Consider the following 21,776-nt stretch of genomic DNA (forward strand, 5'->3'; position numbering starts at 1 on the left):
AAAACACAGGCCTTTGAATGATTAACCTCTTAATATATTTGATGATGCCATGATATGTGTCTGTGATACACTGAACACACTTGGTACTAATAAATTTATTCAAGTCTAAACCAGGTGCCTCCCTATAGTTTTATTGTTATAGATCCAGGCCATCACTCTGATCACAGCCACTGTCACATATCAAGGCTGCACATTGTGGCCAGTCTGTTGCTTTACAGCCAAAATTGAACATCAGAGAGTGCAGCAGATTCAGCAACACTGATTTCAGTGTGCACTGTAATTCTGTCCCAGCCCAGCCATGGAGCTGGTTTTGGGTGAGCATGCAGCTGGCAGCATGGAAAAGTTGATATTTGCACGACTTAATTTGGATAAAAAATGGTGCAAGTAGGCAGGCGAACGGTGGCACTTCAGCAGGTCATGGAAACAAGGGGAAAGTACCTAAAAATCCCTTAGAATGTTTCCCAGATTTCTGATGTTTACCTTGGATTTGTGTGCAGACATTGCTGACATGTCTCCTAGAGAAGAAAAGAGGTTGTGTTGATAGTATAACATCACACATTTGAACAGCTTGAGGATTTCAGGGGGTTGCTGCTGGTGCTCATGGTTTTTTACTAAGTATGAAATTTGGTGGGGTTTTATTATAGTACATATATTCTCAGGAAAGAGCATATGTTTATGCGTTGTGGCTTTTCTGTAGTTTCTCATTTAGTATTGCTATTTTCCCTTAGGATGAAGTAATTTATATTATTATATCTGGTCTGAAAGCGAGTTGGATGAATTTCTGAAACAGTAGTTGTCCATTGCATTTGCACTGATACTGCGGTAAAGTACATTTTGGGATACCACTGGTGAAGGCACATGGTGAGAGCAGCGTAAAACGGACAGGCTGCAGAGTTTCTCTGCCAAGTGAATGCCATTTAAGTAGTGAAGGCCAAGCACAGCCAAGTTCACTCCCAGTGCTGACTCTGTGAGGGACTTGTGAGGCCCCACTTTCCCTTCTCTCCAAAGCTGGCATCTCCCTTCTGTGCAAAGTTTATACTCCAGCTCCGTGGGGCAAGAAGAATCCTTGCATTTCTGTCATTAGTCTCATTTAAAGGTCATAAATCAGATTATGAACCCAAGTAGGATTTATTTCTGTGAAATTCACAGTGTGGTAATCTCTGATGATGTTGCACAGAAGACCAGCTAAGATGGGTCACACGGGGACAAGTTCAAAGCCACACAGAGGGGAGTGAATGCTTTGTTCCTTCACTGTCCTAAAGGTATTGCAGTTTATTGCCTTCGTAGCAGGTGGGATGAGAACAGCATGTATGAAGGTGATAAACTGGGGCTGCAAGGCGGAGGGAAGCTCAGCACCAGTTTGGCTGTTGGCACAAACACAGGAAAGGCGTTTCGGAGCTCAGTTCCCTCTCTCCCCTTTCCCTCCTGCTCACCTTGCTGTGCAAACTCCCCTTCCAGCACTGCGCACCTGCACAGGCGTGAAATGAGAGGTACCTCAGAGTAACCCCGGGGTGGGGAGCCCTGCCTGGCGTTCCTTGCTGGAGTTATTAGCCAATAATAAACCTTATTAATCTTATTGCTGGTAAATGCCGCGAGTTCCCCCCGTGTGCGGCGGCTACTCCAGACAGTACGGTAGGACAATACGGTAGCGGCCCCGCCCCGCCGGGCCGGGCTGGGCGGCCACGTCCCCGCTCGGGCTGGGCAGTGGCGGCGGGACCGGCGGGGTCTCGGCCATGCGGCCGCGCTGACCGGCCATGCGGCGGCCCTGCAAGGTGGCGGCGGCCCTGCTGTGCCTGGCCGTGCTGCTGCTGCTGTACCTGCTGGCGGGCAGCGCGGCCCCGCCGCCCGCGCCCTCCGCGCCCGCCCGCCGCCCGCCGCGCCTCGGCCGGAGCCCCCCGCGCCGGAGCGGCGGCACCGCCGGCCACAGGTAACGGGGGCGGCCCCGTCCCCCGGCCCCTGCCCGCGGAACCCCCCGTGCCGGCCGTGCCCAGCCCCACGCGTGACCCGCGGGTCCCGCCCGGCGGGTCCCCTCTCGATGCCGCCGGTGCTTCCAGCGCTCCCCTCTCCCAGACGTTTTCCCGTCGCCTCGGCGAGTGACCGGTGATGGGAGACCCTTGTGCAAACTGCGCTGGTTTGCAAGTGTAAACTTTCCCCTGCGTTGTTTCCACTCGCAGCGCAGTTGCCGGAGATGCCGCGAAGGTGCGGGGAGGGTTTCGCTGCTCCGCCGGTCCCTCGCTCCGAGGAGCGGGTCCCCTCCTTTGCAAGGCTGTGCGAGCGCAGCTCCTGAAATAGCCGCTTTTCCATGAGTCTTGGCCTCGTTTCGAAGGCTGACGGGGGCAATGTGGTACTCGCTGGCTGGAACGAGGAGCTGCTGTCACCTCGGGAGCTTCGCTTCTGCAGATTTCTCATTAGGGAAAGTGCCTGGTTGCTGCTCTGTGGTACCACCGGGTTCCGAACTGCGGAGGCACCAGTGCAGTTTGAGCTCTCCAACTCTTTGTTCTGAATGTTTTTTCTATTTAAATTCATTATGCATAACTTTTAAAAAGTTTGCAGTCCTGGTGTGTTGTGTTTCCTCTCCCAGCACCTGACAGGGAGCATATTTAAAAATCCCCAATTAGTTCAGAAAGAGATCCTGGCAGCTTTCGTTGGGTGGAGGACTGTTTTCCCCTTTGCATTCCAATTATATTATGGTCAGCGTGACCTCATATATCTAATTAACTTGGTATGTCTTTGTGTCTTTGATTCATGATTTCACAGAGATGTTCTGAATGAAAAGACTATTCCTGTTTTTTGAGCTCTTACTCCTTAACTTATTAAGGCAGTTGGTTTCTCACCAGCATTGTTACCCCACTGAATGCAGGAGATGTTTACTGGGGCTGAGAATGGGTCACGGGCAGAATCCAAATGCCTGCATTAAAGCAGGATTATTTCCACTAACAACTGCACCTCCTGAAGTCATTTTTCTTTAAGGCATATCTCTGCGATTATCATGGAAATCAAGAAGAACACTGAAGGAGGGAGCCTGGAAAGTGTGGAACTGCCAGAGAGTGTAAACAACTGTTCCATTTCAATGAGCTTCTCTGCAGCATCTTCATGTTTCAAACTTTGACATTATCTAACTTTTCGATTATTTATTGACCTTGCAAGTACTTTCTACAAGGTCTGCAACACAACAACAACAAAAGAGGAATTCTGCATTCAAACCATGCCTTTTCTTCAACATTTTGTTTGTTTATGGGGTTTGGTGGTTGTTTTTTCCCCTCATGATCCTGCGCCATTGGCCCCAGCAGTTTGTGTAACTGAGAAGCACAATTGTGTGGGTCCAGTTCTGCCCCTTGCTGAAGAAGGATGCTGTGCTGATTTAATGTATTTGGGTGAGGGTCTCCGTAAAAAAGAATTTTTGTGGGGCAGGTGTGACATAACCTGGTCCAAGTGGAGGTGATGCCTGAATTCCTGGGAAGGCAGCAGGTGGTAGGATCTGCTGAGCTTAAAAGTCCTGATCCAGGCGAGGCTGAAAGGAGCGTGAGGAGCTTGAACTTGGAGGTGAATTGTGTTTTAGCTAGGGTTTGTAATGCTGTTTTCTGTAGTTCACATAATGAGAGAAGACAATAGGTTTTAGGTTTTAAGTACAGATTTCTTCTAACATAAATAGTTATACGTGATAAAAGCTTCATGTATGCCCATATCATTAGCTGGCTGGTACTTAGCAAATGTTATCAGCGACGTTCATGGGTCCTGCTTTGGCCTTTAAATAATTTTTGGCAAATCTAGGTGAGCACTGAATTTAAGTTTCTGGTTTGCTTTGAAAACTGATTTTTTGATGCTGGTTTTACTGCTCCTTCCTATAGGAAGTAGCAAGTCCTAGGCTGTCAGTAAGACATTTTTTATGTGAAGAATTTTAAGTATGTGCCAAACCAGTGAGTGCAAAGTATCCAAAAGCAGAAGGGTTATTTTACATTTGAGGGGCAGATGTGACCATGCTCTCTATTAAACCAGCGTGGCAAGGCTCAGGAAGGGAACCTTTGCCAGCACATTTAGTTCCCTGAAAGTAACTTTTCCAAAGCAAAACATCCCTTGCATGGCAACCTGTCAAGATATTTTTCTCCCTTTGCAGCCTGTGTGCACACACATACAAGTTTGGCTTGGGTTTGATAATAACATGCTGAAGACCCGAGTATTTAATATTTATTTCACAAAGAACCCCCCTGATAACAGGAGACAGAAACACCCATTCTGGTTTTGAGTGTCATTTTCCCCTTTCTCTGAGCAGTACGAGGAGGTTGAAACTTCAATTTTTTTGATTGTCAGCAGCTACAGTTGGTTTGATGCAACTGCACTGAAGTGAGAAAACTCTGTTTAAAAACATTTGGAGACTTTCTAATTTATGTTTTGAAGTGTGTGAGAAAATGTGTTTTGTATCATGGAGCTGCTGTTGGGACTTTGACTCAGGGGTGACTGTCAGGGAAGGAGCCTGTTCAGTGAATCACCAGTTGGGATGCAACGCCTAAATCGAACCTTGTTTGTGCTGCAACAGTAAATGAGATCATAATATGAAGAAGGTTTCAAAAATTAACAACTATATTGCATTTTGTAAGAATCTGCATGCATTATCTCTCAGGAATAAATTTGAAGGCTTGAATAGATTAGCAGGCTCTGTAATGAGATGGGAATGCATTATTTTGAATGGATTTGGATTGATTTAGACAGGTTTTGGGTTAATTATGTTTGAGACACTTTGGCTGTGACTAATAAGAAAATTACATGTAATCTAAACTTTAAGGCCTGGAAATGTACACTGTTGTGCTTGAGCACTCAGGCTGCTCCTGCTGTGTCAGTGCCTGCCTGAAAAAAATGTATGCAGTAAATAAAATACCAGTGAACAACTGGATGGGAGCTGCCCTGTATTGTTGGGAGGTCTTTGTTATAAACATTTTATTGTGCTCCATCTTATCAAGTCTGTATTTTGTGATGCTTTCTGTGGAGCCTAATCTTAGTTTCTCTGTTTGCTCCTGTCAAACACATTAAACTTCAAGGCCCAGGTCACTGTATTGATTTAGATGCATTTAAACCTTTAGTTTAGGTTATAAAATCCGATTATAGGCTCTATTCATAACCAACAAGTTGGAGTGTAAATGGATGAATGTGCATATAAATGTTAGGAAGAACTGGCTGATGTGGATCTATGGGGCTTTTTAATGTGCTTGGGAGTCTCTTGAGGTGGGGAACTCTTACTGCTCCGACAGCTGTTCCCATTGAACAGGTGGGACAACGTGGCTGTATCTTGCAGATCTTTAAGGAATATCCTTTCCTCCAGCTGATGTTTCTCCCTGTCCCCTCCATTGCTCCTTGCACTGTGTGTGGGTGTGTGGATGAACAGAGGAGGGAAGGGGAGCTGTGATGTTCTGTGCTGTGATTTGCTCATTTGCCTTCCTGGCAGTTTGACCTTGCCTTTACACCTTCCTCTCCTCAGGCTCATGGATGATAATTGTTATTTTTTAAGGGCTAGGTTAAAACTGTAGTCAGATTTATCCTGCTGTGGCAGTTTATCTCCCGTTCCAGCTCACCTTTGTTTCCACAATCCTCTAGTTTTCTTTGTGTACTTATAAAAAATACGCAAAATGTTGTGTCCCAAAGTTCTTCTGTTCCTCGTTGTGACTTTCCTCACTAACTGTTGCCCTCAGAGTCCCAGACTGTTCCTGACATAGTTCACGTACTACCTCATGCCCCTCTTCTCAGGCATTTTATTCCTCCCTAAGCCATGACAGGCTCCTGGCCCCCTTTGCAACTGATAATTCCTCCCCTCCAAGGCTCAGCTTTGTCCTGCACTTGCTGGGGTGGGAGGTGAGGTGTCTCTTGTTATCCATAATCCCATGGGCTTACTGGGAATTCTGCTTTCATCAAGGGTTGCTTCTGCCGAGTCTGTCCATTGGAAGTGCTTGTCTGCACACACTGGATTTTTCACTGCGAAATAGCTGCATAATGGAGAGCTCGTGGCTAAAACTGCACGGCAAAGCCGAGTGCTTCGGTGTTGGGTTTTGAAATGCTGCAATAAAAGTGTAGTTTAGTCCCTCTCCCGGTGAATTCCACTGCCACAAGCTACATCAAAGCAGCTCCCAGGCTGCCAATGGCTTGATTTAGAGACTCAATTAAGAGGAAACATTAAACAGATAGGGAGAAGGGGGAAAAGGTGATCTGTGTGAGCAGCTAATTATTCACTTCAATAATTCAGCGGATTTTACACTAATAGGTTGGAAAGTAAATACCACTTCACATAGATGTAGTATTCCATTATTTATACATTGATGAAATTGGGGGTTAATTAAGACTAAAGCAGAAGACTTTAAACCCTTAATGAAACATGTTGCTTTGGGTAGTCAGTAAAGTGCCAGTAGATGGTGTTCCTTTACACAGAGGTGAGTTGCTCTGTAGGACAGAAGTCTGTTGTTTCACAAAGCAGCATTCTAATGTCTGTAAAAAAAGAATAACAGCTTTATAACTGCCATTTTTCTCTTTATTTAGAACTTCTGTTTGTGCTATTAACTTTACTGATTGTGTGTATGCAATTATGTGTGCTGAGAAGGGCTCAGGATTGATGTCCTCTGCTCAGAGATATGCACAGAAAGGGCAGTGATCTGTGATTTGCCTTTTGAACTCTCCAAGAGTGATTACTGTGCTTGTAATTTAGTTCCTTGGTCGGCTCATCCCATGCAATATAAGTGCCATCTGTGTTAGGATGTGAATACAACATGGTAGAACCATTCCTGGAGGATGCAGTTTTTAGCTCCATGCTGAACTGGGGGACACACAGAACCAAAAGGCTGTGCTTTCAAACATCTTCAGCTCCCCAGGAGAGCACTGATATTTCTGGCCAGCAGGTACAAAGTGCCTTTTATGTACAGATTCCCCAGTAGTCTGGCTGAAATGGATATAAATCCCACACAGGTGGGTGCTAAGTGAAAGCCCCATAGTTTGCCCCTTGACCACTTGTGGAATATAGTCTGACTCATCTGGGACATGTGAATATGTTTGTTTTCAAAATTCTCTATTTTAGCAAAATCTCAGCGATTCCATGGGGTGAAATGGAGAGCAGTCCTTTGAAACTGTGCAGGTGCCTTCAGGCCAGGATTAAGGCATGCATCTTTAACAGCAAAATTAATTAACTGTTAGAACAATTTACATATGGATGGAGTTGTTTTTTGTTTGTTTTTTTTTTTTTTAAAGTATGGATGCCTTCTTCCAGTCTAGCCATTATAAGCCTGGGAACAAAGTTGCTGGATGTAGTTGTGTGATCTGCAATGTGTTAGAAAGTTGGCTGGGTAGTAGTAACTCCATCCTGGCTTCCTGACCTCTGAGCTGGGAAAGGAGCTTGCACAGAGCAAGGTGGTGTCTGGTTTGAGGTGCTGTGGAATTAGTTTCATCTGTGTCTGTGGTGCAGTGATTTATGCAAATCCAGAAATGTAGGAATAAAAGAAAATTTCTGAAAATAGCAAATTTCTTTGTGTTATAACTGTAACACTATTGATCTGTACCACTGACAAGAGTGAGTGTGCCGGTGCATGTTCTGGGGATATCTAACCACAAAACACCCCTGACACAAGGAAGGGGAAGATAAAACCCTGCTGTCTGTTAATGCGGGATTCTCTTCATGTTTCCCTCAGTAATTTTTATTTGCCTATTTCTGAATTTTCAGGAAGCCTGGGGAACAGAAACATCCAAAGGAGCCTTCATCCTTGCAGTGCATGCATCTGGCAGTGGTGGCATGTGGGGACCGGCTGGAGGAGACGCTGATCATGCTGAAATCAGCAGTTCTCTTCAGCAACAGGAGGCTCTGCTTTCACATTTTTGCTGAGGATTCCCTTAAGCCTGAATTTGAGAAGAAGGTGAGTTCCTTTGTCGTTTGGTAAATAAAGAAATAAACGTGTTCAGTTGTAAGCTGCAAGTCTCTGAGAAGAGTTACACCGACATCAACAAGCAGCAGCCGAGCTCGTTGTTTACTGTACACAGTTATAAATTCCTTATGCACGCGTAGGTTTTTTTTTTTTAAAGCTGTATAATTATAACATGCAGTGTCTGATTCCTCCCCTCGTGTCTTTCAGTTAAAGGAGTGGCCTTCCTCATATACCAAGAAGTTCGAATCCAACATTTACCCCATAACCTTCTCAGTGGGAAATGCTCAGGAATGGAAGAAGTTATTCAAACCATGTGCAGCCCAGCGCCTCTTCCTTCCGGTAAGGCACCTGGATTTCTGAGGAGCTCACTCCAGGAAAAGGTTAATTCCTGAGAAAGGCAGCTTTGCTGATGGAACATTAAAAAGCGTTTTCAGGCCCAAACATCTGCATAAAGATATTTTGGTTTGTGCTTTAACGAAAAACAACACAGAAACCCGGCCTGGCTGTTCCTCAGCTAACAAAGGATGTGTGTTTCTGATTTGTCTCCAGTTCCAGGAGCCTCTCGGGCTCTCCAGATTCTCCAGACTCCAGAGAAAGTGTGAGAGCTCTCTGAGGGCAGATCTTTTGGGGTAGATGCTGCATGCCTTCTGTAAATAACGTTCTTTTCAACATGTCCTCGTCACACACCATCTTCCTTTCCATATGTTAGCCCTGATGCTCTCAGCAATCCCTTTTTGCTTGAGTTTTATTTCTTTTTCCAAGACTGTCAGAATTACCCTTAAGGTAGCAATTCCAGTGTGCTCAAAATCAGATTTTGTGCAAAAGCTCTGTGTGTCCTGGGATCTTCAAGTTCACTGAAAAGCTGTGTTATTTACTGTATAATACCTAGTGTCAGAAACTTGGAAAATATTGAAGGTTGCTGGAGAGAAGGCAAGCGTTGATAACAATTTTGCGTCTCAGAAATGGAAAGAACTTTTGCATAAAGCAGTTTCTGTGGAACTGAGAACATCTATCAAAAATATCTCGTGCCTTGCTGGTGGTTGGGGTGACTCCAGTGAAGTGACAAGCTGTTCACATGGTCCAGATTTCTTCATTGCTGTCTTATGAGACACTGGGGGGGGGACACAAAGAAATCTTTACTCTGTCAGATGGAAGCAATCAGGAGACAGCTGCACGTCCAGATACGTAGCCTATGAATACATATGTGAGAAAATATGTGCTGTCAGCAGTTCTGCTGATCTGCCATTTAGGGGTGGACGATCAACTGCACAAAGGCCAGATGGGCTGAAAGTAACTCCAGCTTCAGCAGGGAGCTTCTATTCCCTGAGTAAATATTTGTATCACCTGGGAAATAATCCCTGAGCGTTGGCTTGTTCAATACAGAGTGTTTGTCAGGATGTGCTGGGTAAACACAAATCTCTGCTCTTCATATTTCTGTGGTATTTTCTGTTATTTTGGTGGACTAACACAACAGTGGCTACGGTTTCACTTTCATTTGTCATCACCCCTCTGCTCACAGAAAGGGTTTTGTGCTGATTCCTTCAGGCTGAGCAGTGCTTTTATGGATTCCTTTTTGTCACTCACACGTTGCTGAAGTTCTCCAGTAACTCGTTGTAAAGAATATTAGACTGCTGCACGTTGTCTTAGCAAAACAAGGAGGCAGCTTGGACTGTAAATGTTTGTGTCTCTTGGGGCAGTTGCAAAATGTTGTGTGTGGTCAGGCTGAGGTTTATGTCTTTGAATAGGGGGGTTGTCCTGGAGGAGCTGCAGCTGACACCGAGTTGATGTGGGTATAGTAAAGGAAACAAGCTGAGGTGGCAAGTGTCCAGCTGGGCTTTGGTACTCGAGCCTGCAGGCTGACAGAACTTTGGGCTGTTTCTGGGCAATTTCAGCCATCATTATTTTTGTTTTGGTGCTTGATAACTGGGTTTTTGACATCCCATTTGAACAAGTCTGCACACAGCAGGAGCGGAGGGTTCCAAGTCTTATTCTTTAGATAACTATTCTGACTTTTATTTAAAATAAATACCAGCAGGATGTCAGTGTAATTTTTTTCTTATCCTTCCCCTTACAGAGCATTTTCCCCTGCAGCAGCATAAAACGTGCCTGGATTTAGGGAGGACCCCAGGGGAGCAGTAGTTGAGTTTATCAGCTGTTTAGCTCTCAGTTGTGCAAATTGTCTTGCTCCTGATAATGCTAAGCCCGAGTGGAATGCGAGTCTTTGATTCACAAGTGCCTCTCCTGCCAAAGAAATCTCCTCTGCAGCACCAGCAGGCGTGTGAAAGTGGACAGGAGGGTGTGAGGAATGTGTTAAGGGAAAATTGGGTAAGAACCTCTCAGTGGCTTTACTGGCTGATAAATCTGGAGCTGTGGGAGGTGACCCTGCATTTGCAGGGAGGAGCTGTTCTGTCCTGGGTAACAGGTTGAGGTGCACATTCCCAGCTTGTTAAATCTACCTGGGATGCTAAAATACTACGGAAGATTGTGCAGCATCCTGCGTTTTTAGAGGCATTCTGTGACATCTGATCACGTTTAGCCACTTAGATGCAGATAATGCAGGTTGAGCCTCCGTGTAATCTCACAAGCCCCAATCTTTTGCTGCAGTAAAACCATCCAGGGCATTTGTAAAAGCAGAGTTAGGAGGATGGAGATCTTTACATGAGCACAAAAAGAAACTGTAACAATAAACTAGGAGGGTAATGCTCTCACCAGTCACCTGAAAGTGGTTTGTATTACTGACATGGATGTTAAGACAGTGCGTGAAGAACATCCTCTGGTCCCAGGGATGTTGGTCTTGCAGAGCTGGCAGCAGCTGTCACCCTGCTGCTGGTCTGGAGCTACCAAAACAATCAGCTAAAGTATCCTGAAATGCTTAAGGGATTTTCGGATGATTTTGGGATGAACATTTAGAACCCTTCTCAAAACACTTAATCTACTTAAAGAGCTTTTAAGGTAGATTAGCAATATCCCTGTGTTAGAGCTTTCCTCTTGAGGATGCTCAAGTATCCAACTCTGTGGATTGGTGGCAGCACTGGGAATAGATACCAGGGCATTATCTATACAAAGGTCTCTGTTGTAATTTGAGTTAATTGCTTACTACAATTAAGTTTACTAACTCAGCTGTGTGGTACTGTTACAGTAGCATCAAGCTTTGTGATTTGTCCCTAATTTTGGATAAAGCTGGGATAGGCTGCCAGGCCAGCCCTCACAAACCCTGAGGTAGCCCAGCTTCACAGTGCACCAGCATGTTTACCCAGGAGTGTGTTATTCCTTGCTAACCTTGCTAACACAGGGAGAATCTATGGAGACAGAAGTTGTGAAATCAAATTACAGATAATTGAGTATTTAAGTGAAGTGCCAGGCTAAATATAGCCAGTTCTGTGCAGAACTTTTTGACAGATTTACCAAGAATACTCTCTGTAGCTGCAAAGCAAAAAAAAAAAAAACCCCACACTTCTTTTAAGCTGGAAGCGCCTGCAGAGTGAGGGGGAAGACAAGCACAGTCAAGGCGTGTTCCTGGCCATTCCTTCCCAAAATCCCAGTCTGTCATGCTTTACCACTTACAGCTCTTGAAAAGAGCTGACAAAGCTCTGCACATAGACATTATTTACATCCTATTTCTGAACTGATACGAAATAGTCCTTGCAGGTATTTTTGAGAGCTCAGTGTGCTGCTGTTCCATATGAAGGTTAATCCAACCTTTGTGCTCTGGTAGCTGTTTTAATGTGCAGATTAAAGAAAAAAAACAAACCACAGCAAACAACAAGACAATAACCTGATAACTGTTGTTCCTCTGTGTAATTACATTTAGCTGATAAACTGATCATTTGGAAGAGGTTTTTGACTTAAAAGAAAAGTACTTTTTGCTAATAACCTTCCTGGATTTCTTTTCCCTCTCTTCCTTTCCTCGCTGCGCGAAACCCAACAGGTCATCCTGAAGGACGTGGATTCCCTCCTTTACGTGGACACCGACGTTCTCTTCCTGAGGCCCATCGACGACATCTGGCACATCCTGCAGGAGTTCAACTCCACACAGCTGGCTGCCATGGCCCCGGAGCACGAGATCCCCAAGATTGGCTGGTACAGCCGCTTCGCACGTCACCCTTACTACGGGACAACGGGGGTCAACTCCGGGGTGATGCTGATGAACTTAACGCGCATCCGCAGCACTCAGTTCAAGGTGAGAGGAGAAGCAGCTGTCGCAGGAACTCAGGGTTTATGTATTTTTCTCACTTTGGAAAACCTGGGGTAAAATTATTTAAGGTTTGTCGTATAAAGAATCAGAGAAATAGGGAATTTATATCGTTGCATGCTAAAAGCAATTAGTGAACATGGTTATTGAAACACGTGAAACAAGAATCTGCAGCTGAAGCAAAATGGCTCCTTTAACATCTTCCTATTCCTTGAAAACATGAGAGAATAAACACAAGGATATTCGGTGCAGTCGCTGTGTTGTTTTTAAAATTGGAAAGCTTGATATGAAAATCCAGAGAAACTGGTAATTTTTGCGTCTGTTGTAAATAGACTTTTGTATCCTGCTGCAGGTAAAAGTGACTCCATGGACTGATGTAAGTGAGAAGGGAGCATTTTCATTGACATCTCCCCTCTTCTGTGAAAGAGGCTTTGATTTCCTTGAGCATGTGTTCTGAAATCACTAAAATTCTGCTCACCCCAAGTGGTTCCTCAGGCAAGGCCAGGTGTTTCCCACACCACTGCAAGAACAGCTGGAGTTAAAAAACCCACATTGCTCTTAATACCATAATTCCCAGGGAAGATGATCCTTAGACTGTGTTTTTCCTTGGTTTTATAACTTGGTTTCCGCCTTGTCTCTGCGTTTTTCCACTTTTCCACCTTTTTTCCCTGCTGTTGCTCAGAACAGGAAGATTGTGACTAGCAGGAGCTGACATCAGAGCTGGACCCAGGAGACCTTGTTTTCCTGTCCAGGTAAACAGGAGCACGTTCAGCTCTGCTGTTCCAGCCCTGTCCAGGTCTGACATTTCCTGGCAGTTCTCCGTTTTTCACCTGGTGTCTGAGATGGCTTAGCAGACTTACAGAGCTGTGTGTGCCCCACTCTGAGTCAGGTATCACAGAACTGAGCACAGTTTTAATGCCTTGTTTCTGTTTTTCTGCCCTCCAGAACAGCATGATACCAGGTGGTTTGACTTGGGAGGAAATGTTATACCCATTGTACCAAAAGTACAAAAATTACATTACGTGGGGAGACCAGGATTTACTAAATATCATTTTTTACTTTAACCCAGGTAAGTCATGATCCCTTGGAGTCGTGATTATCTCTTGAACTTGATTTTTCTTTTAAGTGCTGTTTGTTATTTATGATTTGCATAAATACTCTGGCATGAAGTTACTGCTGTGTAAGTGCACCTTGGATTTACAACCTATGAAAATGCTTCTGACATTGCTGCAGGTAGTGGGACTCAGACTTGGTTCCATTGAATATATTCCTGGAGATTTGGAGAGAACAGTGAAGTATAGGATTAATGATCAAATGCAGGAATGGAGTTCAGGTTGTATGTGTGCCTTAGGGCATCACTGGACCAGGGTGTAGCTGCAAAAGTGCTTTTTTTCAGATGTTTTCTGAATGTGAAATTTGCCCTGTTTTCCTGAAATTCAGAATTTTGAGTAACAAATGAGTGACAGAACTAATATAGACAGAAAGTGGGCACAGTCACTGGAATATCTTGTCTAAAACTGCTGCACTCCCTGCTTCTGCTCCTTCAGTAAAAGTTACTGTTGGAGGAAGATGCTTCCAGCCTCTGAGCCAAGTGATCACTCAGCAGGCACCAGGATAGTGTCATAGATATCCTGCTAGTGAGAAATGCAGGGATTTAAACACTGGAGCATAGTACATTCTTCCCAAAGAAGCTGAGAACCTTATTTCATGCTTTGAATGGATGCTGAGTATCCATTCCTATTGCTTTTCCTGTCTCCTTGTGATCCTGTATTTCCTGGAGTGATCTTAAGAACGAAACAAGTTTGGATTTATCTTTATTTATCCTGTTCCATTTCCTTTTCCTCCAAGGAGTCACAGGGTAGGTAATTGGATGTACCCAAATCCAGGCAAATAAGAGGAGTGAGCAGAAGCAAAGCAATAAACAACATCTGTTCACTGCAGACAGATGTCAGGCATCAGCATCCCTGGTACACCACACATTGCCCTTAGACCTAGGGAAAAATAGAGCAGGAATTAATTTCCAAAAGAAATGAGTGTTATGGGAATAGGGTCTCCTGGAGGGAAAAAAGAAATTAAGCCTGATTAGTTATAAAGTCAGACTCAAGCTGCTAACTGAAGTGTGCAGCAAAAACCAAAGATTGCAAGAATATCTTCATTTTGTGATGAGTGTTCTCTATCAAAGCCACATGTTGGGACACCACAGTCCTTCCCTTGTAACTGGCAAATAATTTTTTGTGAATTACGTAACATCAGACTGCTCAAGAAAGGAAAACAAAAGACCTGGATACAATTAACACAGAAAACTGGACTCTCTGAGGTTTTTGAGACTGGCCTGCAGAGGAATCGGCCAAGGTGCTGCAGGTGCCTTTTTACAGATGCAAGTTAAAACCACGCAGGACTGCGTTACCTGGGGCCTGAGGAGCTGCTCCCTTTGCCCAGCTCTGAGGGCTCTTCTCCCTGTCTGGAGAACTCCCCTGCTTGAGAGGCCTTGAGGGAAGAAACGGTTCAGAAGCTTATTCTCCTACTCTTCAACAGCCACATGGGACCAGCTGCAGACTTCTGGGAAGCTGGGAAAGGCCAAGTGACGAATTAAATCTCAGCACTTCTGCCACGACCTGCTGGCACCAGACATGATTCATTGTTCTCCAGTGCCGAGGCAGAAAGGTCGCAGGGACTGGTGTGATTTATGACAAGCAGATTGTGAGTTCTGTGTGCACAGAGAGAGTTTAAAAAAAAAATCAGTAGGAGAAAGGGAGTTACGAGCCCTTTTGAGGAATTAGGTTCATCTTTAAATAAAACCAGACCTGTGAAATTAATGGGTGATAACTCTCAGGAGGGCTGTCAATAAAATACACGAGTCCTTATGCTCTGCTGTGTAACAGATTGTTGTGGCCTCCTCGACAGCTTCAGCAGCAAACACTGGATGTACTTTGCAAGTTTTCCCATGCCATCTCCAAGGGAATCAGGATTTTAAGTAACCTTCACTGCTGTGTGTCCTTCCCTAGTCCTTCCTGTCACTCCAGAAACTCCTTCCTCTGGCAGAGGACACTGGATAGTGCCACCTGATGTGTACTCACTGGGTTTGATTAAGCTCTGTAAAGGGCTCCCTTGGGTTGTGTTTCCCTGTCTGTTGGTTCAGGACCAATATCTGAGGTGTGTGCAGTCATCCTCTGAGGGAAGGAAGCATCTCCATTGAGCTGCTGCTTGGGATAATTGTAGAAGAAGTAACCGAACATTTCCTGGCCATCAGTTCCAAGCTTTTCACAGAAACATGGTTTAATTTGTTCTAACTCTTATTTTACTTGTCTTTTTCCCTTCCCTCTCCCCTGACCGACGTGGGCAGAGTGTCTCTATGTGTTCCCCTGCCAGTGGAACTACCGGCCCGACCACTGCATGTACGGCAGCAACTGCAGAGGGGCCGAGGAGGAGGGGGTGTCCATCCTGCACGGGAACAGGGGCGTCTACCATGATGACAAGCAGCCCACGTTCAAGGCACTCTACGAGGTGATCCGTGATGTGAGTCTGCTGCCTCCACACAGGCACTCCTTGTATTTCAGTGCAGGTTCCTGCTTTCCTGGGATTGCTCCTGCAGCGGATCAGGCTGAGCGTGGTTATGTTTGTGTAAACCCATCAGACCCAACAGGGCACGGCCGCTTTGGCTTCACCCATATTTGAGGTGATTTAAACATTTCTCCTTGTTATAGTAAACTTCCAATCACAAAGGCTGATAAAACTACTTTTCTGTAATACTGAAGCTAGGAGAAAAGCTTTGCAATGGAGTTCTTCCTGCTGGGAAGCAGCTCCGGGCCACAGATACCCCGTGCAAGTTTGTCCTCCCTGAGCACCTCGAGCCTCTGGGCACATGGAAGGCAGAGGCTTGCACAGTGCATGTGTCCACTTGGAATGTGGTGTGTGTACAGCTGCACTCCCCAAAACAGCTGTTTCCTTACAGTGTCCCTGTGCCAGTAAAGCTCCAGTAAATGCACGCTCTGGAAGTGCAGTTTCTGGGAGTTGGTTGTTTCAGGTAATTTACCCAGACAAACTCCTCTGAAAGCAGGTGCTCTCAGGCAGGGTTTGAAGTGAGGGGCTTGGTGACACCTTGGACAGGTGAGGGACGAGTCATTCCCTACCCATAGGAGGTTTTCTCTTACAGAAACTCTTAAAGTGTCATTTCGCAACTAGTGAAAAATAATACTTCATTTTTTTTCCTTTTCTTTAGTTTCCATTTGAAGACAATCTCTTCCAGTCCTTGTACTACCCTCTGCAGTCGAAGTTTCTGGATACAGTGCACACTTTATGTGGGAGAATTCCACAAGTATTTTTGAAGCAAATTGAGAAAACTATGAAGAAGGTGTATGAAAATCGTGTCATTGTCTACTTGGGGGCCAACCACAGATATTAACTGTAGCTCTATTTTTACAGAGTTTTTAATTCTTGCACTCCATCTCATGAAGGATATAAATGAACAATATGAACTCCTTTTTACTGAAACTTGGAATTGAAATGTTTCCATATCCAATTTTATAATAACTAAGCTAGCAGGAAATCCTAGAAGCCTACTTTAAGTGTTATTTCTTTGGACCTTCTTTCTCTTCCCGGGTTTACTCTTGTTGCAACAGGGAGAGATGATGATTCACACTTTAATTTGGGTTTAGTTTGGATGTTTAAACAGCTGTCTTGCTGTAACTTTCCTGAAACTGTGCAAAAGGTTGTGCTGCTCTGAGGCTTGACAGAGAATTTATGGTTGGAGCTTTGTAACATGGGGACTCTTGAAATGATGGGGCAAATATTCTTGAGTGTCATGAGAATTCTGAATTACAGCAAAGATCACTCCTGCGACAGGATGAGTTAAAATTTACTGTAGTAAAGGGAAAGTGTGTGCTTGAAAGGGTACTTCTGTCTGAAGGTCTATTACCTGCTGTTCTTCACATGTAAGACCTGAGATTTCCTGCACTTAAAAAGATTAGGGGAATAGAAGTGCCTGTTCCCTTTGTGTTGTACAGCACTTTTTGTCTAGCGATTGTCATTTTCCCCATCTGCTCTTCAGTAGTTTTGTGAGGGCTCCTCATGAGGAATTAGAAGGAAAATACTTAAAGCATAAGACAGCCCTGTACAAGAAGTGGGAGGTGACTGCAGGGGAAGCTGTGGCACCTGCTCAGCTGAAGAGCAGGAGAATCCTTTCCTGAATGGAGCACAGTCATGCTCCTGCTCCCCCAGTCCCATACAGTTTAGGAATGTGTTCTCTGGCTTGGTGATGTGAATTGCATTAGGTACAGTCTGAGAATATTGTGACTCCCCTCTCCTGCTTTGCCAGAAACCTGTGGCATGGAAATGTATTTCTGCCCTGGCATTTTCTCTCCTGGAATCATAACCACAGAATCCTAGAATGGTTTGGGTGGGAAGGGACCTTAAAGCCTATCAGTCCCACCCCCTGCCATGGGCAGGGACACCTTCCACTATCCCAGGTTGCTCCAAGCCCTGTCCAGCCTGGCCTTGGACACTTCCAGGGATGGAGAAGTCCAGAGGTTTATGCTGGGATCGTAACGAACAGTCTCAAAGTGAAAGAGAATTTAATATTAATTTAAAATGCTTTATTTAGCTTAGCTTTCCAAAGTATGATCATCTTAGGATATGCACAAAGAGCTTATTAAAATTGCAGTAGCTGAAAGGTGCTTGGGACTAGTCCCTGGGGAACTGGAAGTGAGGACACTCCTAAAGAGCAGCGATCCAAGAGCAGACTCACTCCTGAAGAGCAGCGATCCAAGAGCAGACTCCCAGAGGGCATTTTCTAGGTGTAAGCCCCGAGGGTGTGTGTGGGCGAGTGCTTGAAGAAAGCAGCAGAGAAAATGATCTTACTTTTCAAGTCTGTTCAGCAAAAAAACATTAGGCATGACTTGGAACTGCTCGCTCAGGCAAAGGAGGAGAGGGGTGAGCAGGGTGAGAGAATACAGTTTTCCCCTAATTAAAGGAAAACCTTTAATTAAACTGATGTCCTGTCCACGTAACATACGTTTATTAGAGGTAAATGTTTGAGGTGTGTGAAAGAGGGAAAGGATGTTTCCAAAGTTAAAATTGGATTTCTGAAGAATTGCAGTTTTGGGGATTCTGCTCTATCAAGTCAGGATGCACAGACTCCAAGAGAAAGTCCTTTTATCTCACACATTCTGTTCTCCTTGTGTGGCAGCTCCTGAAAGGAGGGAAAACACGGCCCTGTTGGCATCCTGGGCTGTATCCCAGATACCAGCCGGTACACGGCATGAAGTGCCGACAAGCTGTTCCCAAACACCGGAGTGTGAGGGTGCCTGTGACACGTTTGTGAGCGTGCTGGGTGTGTGACAGGCGGGCAGAGAGCAGGGACAGGGGTCTGGAGTAAGGGACAGTCCTCACAGGCAGGGCAGGGGAACAGAAATGTGTGTTTGCACCTCTGTGTGCTGCAAAGTGTAATCCACCAGTTGGATTAAACAATGTCGTTCTGACTCCGTCTCTTACCTCCCTGTGTTTGCCACCAAAGTGTAAATTGATGTGGGAAGAACAGAGGCAGCTCTGAGTTGTAGATGTTGCTGTCTTTCCAACTTTGCTTAGGATTTTTTATTCAACTGAAGTTTCAGTTGCCACTTTAAAGAACAGTACAACTTCTACCTACAGAGAGAAGTTTGAAATGTAACCCAAACAGCATTCAAGAATTCAGATCCTAAAGGCAGAGGAAGGAAGGTTGAGCATGCTGGTTTAAGAAGTTTAAGATAACATGACAGGGAAACCTTTTGGCCAGCAGTTTCTGAGAGCTTGTAAAAAGTATTTGCTTGCTTTTTGGTCTTTATTTTCCCATATCAGGGTAGAACTGACTGCAGGTCAAACAAGGCTGAAGGAGCCGCATGCTGTGAACGCCGCGTTCCTCATTTCCATGGTGTCTCCAAGCCACAGAAAGCTGCAGAGCAAAGTCTTGCTGCCCAGACAGTCACAGCCCTGGTGCTGAGGCTCTGGAGTTTGGGAGGCTGAGGTTGTGTAAGCTGTGATTCAGCAGAACCCTGCAACCACGGGCACATTCAAATGAAGGAGTGGAATTCATTACAAAACAAAGGCATTATTGCATATGAACTGGTTAGAGATTAAAGCAGTGCTTTTAATGTTTACAGGAGGTGCTACATTTTGTTCAGGAAGAACTGTGTTACATTCTCAACAGCTATTAAATATATAAAGTATTTGCTTTACATGAAGACTTTTGTTAATGTAATATCGGCTGGCAGGAAGAATGGGGAGGTTCCTCCCTGCTGGGCTTTTTCTGAGGAAAAAAAGCAATAATTTCAGCTCTCCAAAGTGTTTTAAAACAATTATGTAATTTTGTTTCTTCTTGTTGTTAGAATTATTAATTTATATTTTATTCTATCTTCCAAACCCATGTTATATTTTAGTTTTAACAGTAGTTGGTTGTAATATTCATTTTATTTAGAAGCCAGTTTTAATTCATTTTGTATTTCATTCTTGTGGCTAATTCCTTGTTAATTAGCCTTCATTTATCTTAATAGTGGGATGTGTAAATACTCATAAAGACTTTATGTCCTCATTTCCCCTTCCTCTCCTGTATTTTGGTTATTTCCAGTGGCATAACGTAAACACCTTCACTAATGTAACACCTTGAGCAGCGTCATCCTTTCTTTGCGTGGACAGAATGTGTTGGCAGCAAAGGAAAAGCATCACCTTTTCCACTGTGATGGAAGGGCAGGTGCAGCCCTGAGCCCTGAGCTTGCTGAAGACAGATAAACAGGGGCTTTCTGTGAGGAGCTGCTGAGCCCTTCCCCTGAGCCCCATGCCAGTGCACATTGTACAGCAAAGAGCTGTGGCATTGTTTCTGTAAGGGGAAGGGGTTTAGTTGTTTGTCTGATGATACAAGGTGGGCTTGGGTAGAGCTCATCAGCATTTTGCCCACAGTGGAGACTGGAAACAGCTCTGTGTGTGTGTGTGTGTGTGTGTGTGTGTGTGTGTGTAAAATGCACCTTTTCTCTGTTGTTGAATTGCTTGTGTGTTTGACAAGTGCCCCGACTGCTGTAGCTCCCAAGGAGGCCAAGCAGTGCATCTCTGGGTTGAGGAGCTCCTTTGGCTAACAGTGCAAATAAATGAAGTTTTAAGCAAGCTCTGTCATTTGCTAATTCTTTTAAATACAAAATTGTGTGTGTGTGGGGTTGTGATGGAGTTTAGAATTGATGTTACAGTGTATGTACACAGGGTATGATAGCACAGAACAGAGATAAATGTTCCTCTTTTACCATTTTACTGTAGTGAGAGAGTGTGATATTGGATATAAAGAGGCAAATACATTAAACTTTCCCCAAAGTGCTCGTGTGTCAGGCTGCAGCTCCAGTTGTGTTATGGTGAGCGTAGATCAGGACCTGCTCTCAAAGGAAATGGTTTTACTCTTTGCTGTTTCTCCGTTTCATTTAGCAGCATTTCCAGAGCCAACTGTCAGGGAATGTTTTTGTCCTCTCCACCAGGTACAGTCAAATACAGCAGCAGTGAATAGACGCTGAGCAACCCTCCAGAGGTGGAATGGGACAGGACAGGCACATGGATTGTCCCTCTGGAGGCTGGAAATACTCCCCCACTGCTCTTGAGGCAGCTGCAGTGGGATCCATTGGGATCTGTATGGATGCACCTCTCCCTGGCCCAAGATAAGGAATTGCTCTTTGGGCTTCAGAAGAAATAACAATGTTTGGAAATTTTGCTTTCATTCTGGACTGGAATGAAAATCAAACTGTCAGCACTTCCTTTGAAATGAAAATGGAGACAAAACACCAAAATGAGAATCAGCATTGAAGGTGAGCAAAGTACTTTGTTAATGTTTTCTTTCAAGGTGAAATATTTTGTGTTGACTTTTACATTTCTATAAAAGTACCTTAATTGCTGCTGTGCAAACTACATTATAGTCCTAAAATGTGGAACTGCTGTCTTGGAACTAAAATATTTTGGTAATACTGAAATAATGACGCAGAAATGACACAGCCCTTTTTTTTAAAAAAAGACCTGTTCTTGCAGAAATATCTTTCCCTAATCCTTCTGAAACAGGTTAATTCCCTGCTGTGGGGGTTAGAACTGTGCAAAGCAGGTGCCTTCTCAGGGCACACACCTTTAAAAAAAGATGTTCTTCCTATTCTGCTCAGCGCTTCCAAAGGGTGCTGTGGTTTGAATACAGGTTCCTCCAGGTGAAAAAACAGGTCTGGTTTTAATCTGACAAGTTTCGTAGTTTGTGGATCCACAGGAAGCTCCTGTCCCAAGGATATACTGGAAGAAAGGTGTGAGAAAGCAGCTTAGAAAGAGAATTGCCCTGGCACTGGTTTGCTCTGGGCTCTTGGATTAATAGGGGACAATCCATGGGGACTCTGTGTCAGTGGCTGACCCAGGTAAAGCCAGGAGCGTTTATCACATCTAACTCTTCTTTGTTCCTGTGGGTACTCTCAAAATAAATACCAACTCCCACAAATACCACTTTTCTGTTTTCAGCCCCTTTTTTTAAGGCACTGCACGTGAGCTGTTCTGATCTTTCAACATTTCAAGTCTTCCGGATTTTTCAAAAGCACATTAAAGATTTTTAGTCATTTTCCTAGAGGAGGGACATAATTTGGCACAAAGTGGCTGTGATATACTTCAAAGAAAAAAACAAAAAAAACTTCCATTCTGAATGGAAAACAGAGACACAACTTTTA

General features: G+C 44.5%; 1 protein-coding gene across 3 annotated transcripts; it reads left to right on the plus strand.

Annotated features, from left to right (window-relative positions):
* Window positions 1-1,754: 1,754 nt before the first annotated feature.
* GXYLT2 (glucoside xylosyltransferase 2) lies at window positions 1,755-16,965 on the plus strand. Of its 3 annotated transcripts, none has more exons than XM_027894587.1 (7): window positions 1,755-1,927; window positions 7,691-7,880; window positions 8,097-8,228; window positions 11,818-12,069; window positions 13,027-13,150; window positions 15,425-15,597; window positions 16,301-16,965. In XM_027894587.1, the coding sequence occupies exons 1-7, from the start codon at window positions 1,755-1,757 to the stop codon at window positions 16,481-16,483; spliced, it is 1,227 nt and encodes a 408-aa protein (XP_027750388.1). In that variant the 3' UTR covers window positions 16,484-16,965. The 3 variants fall into 3 exon arrangements, with proteins under 3 accessions (XP_027750388.1, XP_027750389.1, XP_027750390.1); XM_027894588.1 differs by lacking the exon at window positions 1,755-1,927 and adding an exon at window positions 2,172-2,199; XM_027894589.1 differs by lacking the exon at window positions 1,755-1,927 and adding an exon at window positions 2,296-2,417.
* Window positions 16,966-21,776: the final 4,811 nt, after the last annotated feature.

Source organism: Empidonax traillii, unplaced genomic scaffold, assembly GCF_003031625.1.
Source record: "Empidonax traillii isolate 1590-97213 ecotype Southwest subspecies unplaced genomic scaffold, ASM303162v1 scaffold433:size1479616, whole genome shotgun sequence".
Lineage (NCBI taxonomy): Eukaryota > Metazoa > Chordata > Aves > Passeriformes > Tyrannidae > Empidonax > Empidonax traillii.

What these genes read in the sequence shown, in the direction of transcription:
- GXYLT2 (XM_027894587.1), top strand. Translation starts at nt 1,755, where the DNA reads ATGCGGCGGCCCTGCAAGGTGGCGGCGGCCCTGCTGTGCCTGGCCGTG. An exon ending in AGCCTGAATTTGAGAAGAAG is followed by an intron (nt 7,881 to 8,096) that starts GTGAGTTCCTTT and finishes CGTGTCTTTCAG; the next exon opens with TTAAAGGAGTGGCCTTCCTC. An exon ending in TCTACGAGGTGATCCGTGAT is followed by an intron (nt 15,598 to 16,300) that starts GTGAGTCTGCTG and finishes CCTTTTCTTTAG; the next exon opens with TTTCCATTTGAAGACAATCT.